The sequence below is a fragment of the Podarcis pityusensis genome, assembly GCF_964106645.2.
Source record: "Podarcis pityusensis genome assembly, chromosome: 10".
Lineage (NCBI taxonomy): Eukaryota > Metazoa > Chordata > Lepidosauria > Squamata > Lacertidae > Podarcis > Podarcis pityusensis.
Window position 1 is genome coordinate 61,979,054 of NC_138035.1, and position 11,247 is coordinate 61,990,300.

Consider the following 11,247-nt stretch of genomic DNA (forward strand, 5'->3'; position numbering starts at 1 on the left):
TCCATCCCACTCTTTGATATTCTCTGATTTGAGTGGCCTCAAATAATTGCCGTCAATTTTGCCATTTCTACAAATTCACATTTTGTTTTGCCATTCTAATAATGATAGGATTTTCTCCCCCTTCCAGTTCTTTGTGATCAATATTCTGGCCACTGCAGTTACATAGAGGAATACATTTTTTTTATCTCTGGGGATGTCATTAGATATTAGGCCTAACAAAAGGGAGGTAAAAAGTTATCATCCATCTGTAATTAGTCAATTTAACAGAAATAGCAGCCTTGTTTCCCACCGTCCTCTCATGGTAGGGATAGCCTCTCTTCTTCAGTGCAGTATTTTGTATATATTTTCAGAATCTGTATGCTGCCCCATAACTTATAGCTTATATATGCTGTACATATACATATATGAACAAAGCAAGTATTCAGTGCTATCTCAGTGATATCCAGCTAAGTTGTACTCGGAGTAGACCACTGAAGCCAATGGACTCATGTCTATTGATTTCAATGAGTCTGCCTCATATTGGATATTACTCCAATGTCGGAAGTATCCCTAAATATCACCTAGCCCACGCAAGAAGTGTACTACTACAGCATCAATGATGGCCATCTAACCACCAATCCATCTTAAACAATGTCCAATAAAGGAGAATTCACCACTTTCCAAGGCAACCTGCTACGTGGCTGAACAGCTCACACCATTTGTTTTTGATAGCAAAAATATCACGGAATCCAACTCTATACAAATATCAAATTTTAGAAACATTTGCTATCCGATAAATCACATCTCTTAATTCCTGTCCAGTATTTTTCGCAATCTGATTACAAGAGTGAATCCCCTTTATTGAACAGACACCAATTTTATTTAGATTTATATTCTTAAAGGAGTCCAGGGCAGCCCATTTTAGTGCCTGTTTTTTCACGTACATACTGGTGCTCACCTGAAAAATATGCCTTGACAGGTAGCAGGATCCTACGGTATCTTGTTTACTCGGAAAACAGTTCCTACATATTTTTTAGTGTGCTCCAAATACTTAAAGATTTATGATGACAGATGATGAAACGTGAGAGGATGCAATGATGGTAATATTAATTAAGATGATCACGACTAGGGGCACCATCCAACCTTAAAAAAGCACTCCAGGTTTCCTTGATTTCAGTTGCTAGGCAAGAAAAAAGCTTGCTAATGATCAGCTCAAGAATGAGAAGCACTGAAGAAACTGCTTGTTGCTTTGCTAGAAGTATTGGAAAACATTTTCTCTACTGATCTCTTAACTGAACTTAGCACAATGAATTGTTGAATTGACAGCTGAAATTGCTATGTGATTTTGTTCATTTGTATTATAATTTTCTATAATGAACTTGATTGATTGGCTTGGAATATATTGTTATATTCACATCTGGGGCAAACCTGCTTGGATTTCAGGAATTGCAGGGAAAGGGGTTATATAGTATATCTGATTTGAATTCCCTTACTTTTCTCCATGGGGTTTTTACAGGTAGACACAAGTTGAAGGAGCTACCTTCCTAAACCTGTTTTAAGAATTGTCTAAATGGTTTCTTCCTTGTTCAATAAATAAACGCATCTGTCTAACATTCTACTTAGAATGTAAGGCATTCTAAGGTTCCATTGCTGAAGCAAATTCCTGAATTTCTTTGAAGAAAATCCCAGTCCCTTGGTTACAATGAGATGGTAATTTGTGGCTCCTGGTTAATCTCTGCCAGTCTCTTAAACAGCAGTCAAAGGAAGGGGGGGGATGAGGATAAGGAAAGACTAGGCCCCAAGATCTAATCAAGTTATCAGCATCTATCTAGCAGGCAACTGGTTCTCATAGTTATGAGCAATAAAAATAGAGCCATGGACTAATGGAGCAAGCTGGACTTTCTTCTGAGATACAATCATTCAAGTATTTCTAAAGGACCACAATTGAATCCTACCTGTAGACTAATGACAGCTTTGCAGGAAATATTTAAGTCATGGGGCAGAGAGCACGCAGTTCCCCCACAACCCCATCGCTCTGATCAAAAACTTTGGGGCAGGAAATTGAAAACACCTGTAGAATCGACACTTGCCAATTAAGAGAAACCATTACATTTGATTTAATTTGCGTCATTTGCATGGGTAAAAGGACCAAGCTTTCCACACATAGAAATACTTACCTTAAAATAAGTAAATAAATAATTGTTCAGTTGCACCTTAAAGGTAAAGGTAAAGGGACCCCTGACCATTAGGTCCAGTCGTGACCGACTCTGGGGTTGCGGCGCTCATCTCGCTTTATTGGCCGAGGGAGCCAGCGTACAGCTTCCAGGTCATGTGACCAGCATGACTAAGCCGCTTCTGGCGAACCAGAGCAGCGCACGGAAACACCGTTTACCTTCCCGCCGGAGCGGTACCTATTTATCTACTTGCACTTTGAAGTGCTTTCAAACTGCTAGGTTGGCAGGAGCAGGGACCGAGCAACGGGAGCTCACCCCATCGAGGGGATTCGAACCGCCAACCTTCTGATCGGCAAGTCCTAGGCTCTGCGGTTTAACTCACAGCGTCATCCATGTCCCTTAGAGTTGCACCTTAAAGTTGCACCTTAGAGATCAACTAAGTTTGTTCTGGGTATGAGCTTTCGTGTGCATGCGCACTTCTTCAGATACACTGAAACAGAAATCACCAGGCCCTTATATATAGTGGGAGGGTGCAGTGGGGTTTGTCTCAGAAGGGTAGTAGGAGATGGGTGATTGACTCAATGGGTATGGTAAACCTACTGGACAATTTTATTTATTTATTTCGACTGCGTCAGACCAACACGGCTACCTACCTGAATCTAAATACTTACCTTGTAAAGGCTTTCTGGGAAATGGTGTATAATGAGTTAAAGAAAATGTTTAAAAATACTTTTGTGAAAAAAACCAGAAGCCTTTTTAATGGGTATTGTGGGTGAAGAGATACCAAGGGAAGATAAAAGACTGTTTATGTAAGCAACAACTGTGGCAAGAATTCTCTTAGCCCAAAAATGGAAACAAGAAGTACCAACAAAAGAAGAATGGCAGACGAAGATGATGGACTTTGCAGAATTGGCGAAGCTGACAGCAAAAATCCAAAACCAGCACAATCAAGTATGCCAAAAGGATTGGAGTAAATTTATACGATATCTGAAAGATTATTGTAAGCAATTAACATCACTAGCAGGGTTGTCTGAAGACTTGTAATGGGGAATTTTCTATCTTTCTATATTTATTTAAATTCTGAGCCATTTTGTAATGAGCGTACCTTAATGAAGAATGGGAAGTTTTAGTCTTTGCCCAGAGCACACATCGCCTTGTCTCATGGCCGTATCACAAGCTGATGTGAAGATTGCTGATCAATGCTTTGCAGGGGAAGGCGCTCCTAAATCCAATTTCAGCTCTTTTCGCAGCACCAAACTTTTGTCCTCTGGATCAGGAAACTGATGAGATCACTGCTGAGGATCACTTTCCACAACAAATACTGCAGTAGAAATTATTAAATTTTTCACACATACACACACACAAAAGTCCATCATTTGAGTTACATTATTTATATGATGGAAAGAAACGATCGATGAAGGTTCCTTTTTTTTTTTTTTAAACCTAACTCTGAGTTATATGTGTATTCTTTAGGCTTTCTCATTTATTGCCCATCAAAAGCACACCTTTGTAATAAAAGAAAGAAATTGCTGTGAATTGCAACTGAAATAGCAGGCACCCCGGGCCTTATCAGATATTGTATAGCATCGCCAACCAGGTAAGGCTCCTCCATTTAATGGTTACATGACTGGAGAAGTACTGTATGTTTTATGTTTCCTGACTAGCTGGATATACATCCGCGTTTCTATAGATTTAACCACGATTCAAATGCCATTTTTTCCCCAAGTGTAGCATCATTAAAACCTAGTAACTCCCTGTGCAGTAAAAGTCTTGTAATTTTAACTTGCCTTTTTAAAATTCTAATTTACAGAACTGTCGCTTGTACAAAAAGACTTGATAACTGCCTGTTTTTCCGTCTGGTGGAAAGTGGGCTTTGATGTGATGCTTACGGTCCTGAATTCAGGTTAAACATCCGAACTCGAACTCGCATATGGGAAATGACGAAAATGAATCTGTCTCCTTTCATCCACTTCAACTTCAGCAGAGTCGACACATTTCAATTATCAATAAAATCTTACAATTCTAGGCGGCTTCTGGGGCCCACTTTCTTTAGAAATTAGGCAGCCCCTTTTGACAGACAAGCTAATCTGATTTCTAGCACTTTACCTCACTGAGAAAAGTCTTCCTACACACTTCTGAGGTGAGCAAGCGCCAGGAGGCAATTGACAAAAGCAAAACATTTTCTCTTGGGGATCCATCTTTTCGGCTACACCAGCCATGTCTGAAGCCAAGCCGACAAACCCAGGCCACAAGGAGACAGGCTGTCTGCTCCTCACACCCTTTTTCCAGGAGTCTGCCTTAACTCAGCTTCACACTTCATTTGCAGAATTCCCTGGCAGAATCCCCTCCTCACAACTTCACAAGTCTCACCTGCAACCCCCCCCCCCAAAATGTTCATTAAACACCCACCCAGGTGGGTGGGTCTCAAACTTCTTTCAGAATAGAAATTTGCTGACGCCACACCCATTTTTTATTGTTAAGAAATACATTGGAAAACAAAAAGGAACAACTCATAGCAGTGCTTAATTTATAACACAGGACACAACTGCTTTATAATATGATCATGGGAAATCCAGAAACTGAAAAACAACAACTATGCAGCTATATAAGAACATGAATTATTCCCAAAATCAGTGCCAGATTTACATATAAGCCAAACAAGCTATAGCTTAGGGCCCCACTCTCTTGGGGGACCCAAAAAAAAAATTAAAGGAAAAAACCTGGATGTACATTTCCAAAATATAAGATAAAAAACAAATAAAATAAAACCTACATACAGCAACAGTGTTTTGTGTTGTGTAGGCTCCTATGATGTAAGTAATGGGTCCCACTTGCTATCCTGCTCCCTAAAATATCACTGCTTTGCTCATTTCTATATATAGGGTGCCTACATTCTGCATGGACTGGTTACATGGTAACATGTGCAAATGGCTTTAGATACCTATTAGGTCCATAAATTACCATATAACATCTATTCAACACAAAAAACAGTGACAATTTGTTGTTGACAAAGGACAGCTGGACATATAAAGGGCCCCATAAGCTTCACTAGCTTAAAGGTAAAGGTAAAGGACCCCTGACAGTTAAGTCCAGCCGCGAACGACTCTGGGGTTGCGGCGCTCATCTCGCTTTACTGGCCAAGGGAGCCAACGTTTGTCCTCAGACAGTTTTTCCAGCTCATGTGGCCAGCATGACTAAGCGGCTTCTGGCGAAACCAGAGCAGCACACGGAAACACTGTTTACCTTCCCGCCAGAGCGGTACCTATTTATCTACTTGCACTTTGATGTGCCCTGCCCGAAATATATTGATAAACGAGCCTCTTACATTTGTACCTTAAGCATGTAAATAAACTCAATGAGAGGTGTGAGCTTGCTTTTGCTGTGCGATCTCATTTGTATTAGGTCTAATAAAAAGGAAGGCACGCTTGGCAAACCCTCACCATGATCAACTCCCACCCGGAAACCTATGTCCCCACTGTGGAAGGACGTGTGGATCCAGAATTGGCCTCCACAGTCACTTACGGACTCATTGTTGAGATCATTTTCATGGAAGACAATCTTACAAGCTACAAGTGATCGCCAGAGAAGAAGAAGAAGATTAGGTCTAATTTGAGACAAACTCTCTTCAACACAAAGAAGCCTTTCTCTCTTGTTTTCCCCCTGCAGCTGACCGCATTTTATTTAAAAATGAAGACACGTAAGAGCATCTATATGAACTGTTTTGTTAAAAATGGACCAAGTTGCAAACTAGGAAGGTCTGAGAAGCAGCTTGCCATCCACAGCTAGCAAAAACCAGAGACCCCAGAATTGCAGAAGGCAGAACCCCATTTTTTCTTCCCACCCCCTCTTCGAATATCACCCTCCTTAGCAGCAATCCAATCAAACACCTGTTGTTTTTGGGTGGCCGTCATACTCCATCAGTTCATTTAAAAACCAAAGTGTCCAATAAAAAACAATGCAGGCTTATTCCACCATTTTTTTAAAAAAATGAAGGATTTCCTCTTTAGAATACATAAGACATTCAGGTCAGTCATTGGAAACATCTCACTATAAAAGAATCAAGAATTATAAAGGCGCTTTGGCCAAGAGGTCTTCAGGTTTGAGCAGCTTCTCTTTTCTGTTCTTGACGCACTGAAATGTTTGAATGTTTCTTTGCCATTCACACCCTATGGGAACCACGGGCTTAATCCCATCAAATCGCTTAAATGGGCTATAAGCAAACACCTTTTTTTTTTCCTTGGGGGTTTCCATCAGATAAAAGGAGCAGAGCCCTGGGGGTTGGCGGGTGGGGGTCGTGCAGATATAAAGCGCCCCACACCCTGACCTTTGCTCAGATCTGCAAAGAGACCTTTGACTCTACGAGGCATCCTCACGTTACGGAGGCGCCAGCGATGCTCCCCGCGGCCGTCCTGCTGGCCTTGGCCCTGCGCCGGGCGGCGGGGCTGGACCTGGGCTTATCCACCAAGTGCGTCTCCATCCCCACGGACATGGCCATGTGCCACGACATCGGCTACTCGGAGATGAGGCTGCCCAACCTGCTGGGTCACGTCGGTTTGCCCGAGGTCGTGGGGAAAGCCGCCGCGTGGCAGCGCCTCGTCAGCACCGGCTGCCACCCGCACGCGGGGATCTTCCTCTGCTCGCTCTTCGCACCCGTGTGCTTGGACACGTGAGTACCCGCGGCCGGACCCGCGTGGGCCGTTCACACGTTCAACTCGGGAGATGCGAGTCCGGTGGGGAGAGGGGCGCAGGCAGCACGGCTGGTGGCTGCCCTCAACTTGGGGAGGAAACGGGGAAGGAAGGGATCTTCTTCTTCCTCGAAGCCGTCTCTCCGGCGGGCACCCCCCCCCTTCGGTGCCCTTTCAGACGTGCGCGGCGTGCCTGCGTGTTTTGCTCCTAAGAGCTGCCCTGCTTCCCCGACAGTTTCATCCAGCCTTGCAGGAGCATGTGCGTTGCGGTCCGCGACAGCTGCGCTCCCGTCTTGCAATGCCAAGGACGCCCCTGGCCCGGCAGTTTGGACTGCGATCGGTTCCCCGCAGATGAGGACACGTGTCTTGCATCCCTCGGCAAAGATGCTAAGCGTGGTCTCGGAGGTACAGCTTTATATGGGGGTTTGGGTTGCATGTCCTTGCGACGAGTCTAGTGGGGGGAAGCATGTCCTCATTGTTGCCCTTGCAGAACTCACCAGGAAAGGAGAAGGGGGTCAAAAGTAGAATTGGTTGTCTCTTGCTCTGGCTCTGCTTACTAATGGCCTCCCTGCCTTCTGTGCTGCCACTTTTATTTGGCAACAGATACCATTGTTTCACACACTGGTACATTCATATCCTACCTTTCTCCTCTTGAGGTTCCCAGACCCACAGCAGGCTGGCAGCATCACCTGTCCTAGAGAGAGTGGGTCTAGTCTCATCCTCTCTGTTCTTGCTTGCTAGCTTTCTGTTGCATTTTAAAATTTCATTTTAATATTTTTTTAAAATGTGCTCTCCCACTTTCCGGGTCACCTTCAAAGGTAGCCCCACGTAGAGTGCATTGCAGTAGTCCAAGCGAGAGATAACCAGAGCATGCACCACTCTGGTGAGACAGTCTGCGGGCGGGCAGGGTCTCAGCCTGCGGACCAGATGGAGCTGGTAAACAGCTGCCCTGGACACAGAATTGACCTGCGTCTCCATGGACAGCTGTGAGTCCAAAATGACTCCCAGGCTGCGCACCTGGCCCTTCAGGGGCACAGTTACCCCATTCAGGACCAGGGAGTCTTCCACACCTGCCCGCCCCCTGTTCCCCCAAAACAGCACTTCTGTCTTTTCAGGACTCAACCTCACTCACCTGGGAGAAAGCTCCACTGGATTTAATGGAACTTAGTTCTGTGTAGAGTATACATGGTTAGAATTGTGCTGTTGGAAATCACTGGGTTAAAGCTGACCAAAAGTCCAGAGGTAGCATTATTATCCATTTACGATGGGGTGGAAGGTTCGCAGGCTATGAAGGACTTGCTCACAAATTTATTGACAGCTGCACGAATTACGATAGCCAGGAAGTGGAAGGGGCAAACAGAATATAAAATGGGAGAATGGCATAAAAGAGGTGTGGGATATAGCTACGAATGATAAATTAACATGTGCCGTTAAGGTAAGACAGGGAATACGCAGCAGAAATTATTTTGAGGAGATATGGTGGGTGTTTGTAGATTTTGTACAGTGGTAGCTCGGGTTACATACACTTCAGGATACATACGCTTCAGGTTATAGACTCCGCTAACCCAGAAATAGTGCTTCAGGTTAAGAACTTTGCTTCAGGATGAGAACAAAAATCGTGCTCCGGCGGTGCGGCAGCAGCAGGAGGCCCCATTAGCTAAAGTGGTGCTTCAGGTTAAGAACAGTTTCAGGTTAAGTATGGACCTCCGGAACGAATTAAGTACTTAACCCGAGGTACCACTGTACTGTTAAAACGAAAAGGGATCAAACCATTGCAGGAGGTGTTGAAATTTTGGGAGGTTGGATAGTTACAATGGAATGGTCTTGGTGGTGGGGTGCACATTTTTTATTCTTATTTATTTATGATTGTTACTTTTTCGAAATAATAAAAATAAATAAAATGCCTTTTAATCTAAAAAAAAAGAATTGTGCTGTTGGATACAGTGGTACCTCGCAAGACGAATGCCTCGCAAGACGGAAAACTCGCAAAACGAAAGGGTTTTTGGTTTTTTGAGTTGCTTCGCAAGACGATTTTCCCTATGGGCTTGCTTCGCAAGACGGAAACATCTTGCAAGTTTGTTTCCTTTTTCTTAAAACCGTTAATACAGTTGCGACTTGACTTCGAGGAGCAACTCATAGCACGTGGTGTGGTAGCCTTTTTTGAGGTTTTTGAAGACTTTGGTGATTTTTGAAGCTTTTCCAAAACTTTTCCGACACTGTGCTTCGCAAGACGAAAAAACTCGCGGAACGAATTAATTTCGTCTTGCGAGGCACCACTGTATAATTCCTAAGATATAACAATTGGCACATACGGCGTCCTGCTGAAGCGTTCTATTTGACTGGAATAGCTATGTCGGCAGAACATGAGCTTCTTAATCTCAGGGCAATGGATTCGAGCCCCACGTTGGACCAAAAATTCCTGCACTGCAAGGGGTCGGACTAGACTGACCCTCATGGTCCCTTCCAACTCTACAATTCTATGATTCTAAGGGCTTATCCTATAATATACAGAGCCCCGAGCTCAGCTTTATCTTCCAAGTTGTCAAAAAATGTCGTGAGAATTCTTCAGGAGATCTCCAGACATGACAGGTTTATTTTCTGTGGGAATCAAGTGCATGCCCCCGTGACAAATTGGATTTTTCTCCTCTTAACCGCCAGCCTTTCCAAAGCCTATCTGCCAGACTTGCCCGGCCATTGATGAGCTCTTGACGCGCAGGAAAGTGCTGGACATTTTTTGTATCGGCAATTTTGGTAAGTTATTATTGGCACAGTTAGGATCGAGGCATCCCTGAGATGGGGCTTGCTAGATTCTACAACATCTTCTTTCTTATTTTCTATATTAATACAGGAGAAGATGCACACACACACACACACACACACACACATTATTATTTTTCTTTCTTTCTCTTTGCAGCCGCAAAGGTGAAACTGTCTAGGAAACGGCCTGCCTTCGGCGCTCAAGAATATGACATTGACTGCCAGGTGGAATTCATTAACCAGGGGTCGCTCTTGCCTTTTGATGCTCGCAGTGTGATTAAGCAGTGGTTTCTGATCAACGGAAACTGTACTCGGCAACTGGTCCATGCCCACCGTCCCAAGGTATATCTCATTGTGGGGACCACCGAGGAAATGAACATCGTTGTCAACCAAGTGTATCACTGGCAGAAGTGGGATTACAGGCTGACCCTGGCAACGCAGAAACTGAAGCATCGCAAATGTGCGTAACTCTTCATTTTCCAGCATTCGTGAATTCTGCGCTGATCCAAGAGCACAAGCAAAGGCCCAGCATATTCTCAGTAGGCCCATTCACTTCAGTGGAGGGAGCTAATCGGCGCCAGATTTAGGTTTGATGAGGCCCTAAGCTACAGAAGGTAATGGGGCCCTTTCTATGTCCAGCTGTCCTTTGTCAACAACAAATGGTTGCTGTTTTTTGTGTTGAATATATGCTATATGGTAATTTATGAACCTAATAGGTATCTAAAGCAATTTGCATGTGTTGCCATGCAACCAGTCCATGCAGAATGTAGGCACCCTATACAGTGGTACCTCGGGTTACATACGCTTCAGGTTACATACGCTTCAGGTTACAGACTCCGCTAACCCAGAAATAGTACCTCGGGTTAAGAACTTTGCTTCAGGATGAGAACAAAAATTGGGCTCCGGCAGTGCGGCAGCAGCAGGAGGCGCCATTAGCTAAAGTGGTGCTTCAGGTTAAGAACAGTTTCAGGTTAAGTACGGATCTCCGGAATGAATTAAGTACTTAACTCGAGGTACCACTGTATATAGAAATGAGCAAACCAGTGATATTTTAGGGAGCAGGCTAGCAGGCGGGGCCCATTACTTACATCATAGGAGCCTACACAACACAAAACACTGTTGCTGTATGTAGGTTTTATTTTATTTGTTTTTTATCTTATATTTTGGAAATGTACATCCAGGTTTTTTCCCCTTTAATTTTTTGGGGCCCCAAGACAGTGGAGCCCTAAGCTATAGCTTGTTTAGCTTATACGTAAATCCGGCACTGGAGCTAATATAGAACAGAAGGCATATGAATACAGTGGTACCTCGGGTTAAGTACTTAATTCGTTCTGGAGGTCCGTTCTTAACCTGAAATTGTTCTTAACCTGGAGCACCACTTTAGCTAATGGGGCCTCCTGCTGCTGCCGCACCGCCACCGCGTGATTTCTGTTCTCATCCTGAAGCAAAGTTCTTAACCCGAGGTAATATTTCTGGGTTAGCGGAGTCTGTAACCTGAAGCATATGTAACCCGAGGTACCACTGTATGTTCCTTTTTGAAATGTATGGAGAAGTTGCGTCAGGACGGCTTAGGCTGTGTACATATTTGGAGCTCCCATTCCCGGAATAATAGGTGCAATGGGTCAGGGTAAAGGAGTCTTGTAAAATCCAAG

At 44.0% G+C, this 11,247-nt stretch overlaps 1 protein-coding gene across 1 annotated transcript; it reads left to right on the forward strand.

Annotated features, from left to right (window-relative positions):
* Positions 1-6,520: 6,520 nt before the first annotated feature.
* LOC308486688 (secreted frizzled-related protein 2-like) lies at positions 6,521-10,852 on the forward strand. The gene is made up of 4 exons (XM_081023845.1): positions 6,521-6,819; positions 7,074-7,243; positions 9,497-9,589; positions 9,753-10,852. The coding sequence occupies exons 1-4, from the start codon at positions 6,545-6,547 to the stop codon at positions 10,061-10,063; spliced, it is 849 nt and encodes a 282-aa protein (XP_080879971.1). The 5' UTR covers positions 6,521-6,544; the 3' UTR covers positions 10,064-10,852.
* Positions 10,853-11,247: the final 395 nt, after the last annotated feature.

Excerpts from the sequence above, each read along its gene's own strand:
- LOC308486688 (XM_081023845.1), top strand. The coding sequence starts at position 6,545 with ATGCTCCCCGCGGCCGTCCTGCTGGCCTTGGCCCTGCGCCGGGCGGCG. Across the intron at positions 7,244-9,496 it reads TGCTAAGCGTGGTCTCGGAG|CCTTTCCAAAGCCTATCTGC; the intron begins GTACAGCTTTAT and ends CTTAACCGCCAG. Across the intron at positions 9,590-9,752 it reads TTTTTGTATCGGCAATTTTG|CCGCAAAGGTGAAACTGTCT; the intron begins GTAAGTTATTAT and ends TTCTCTTTGCAG.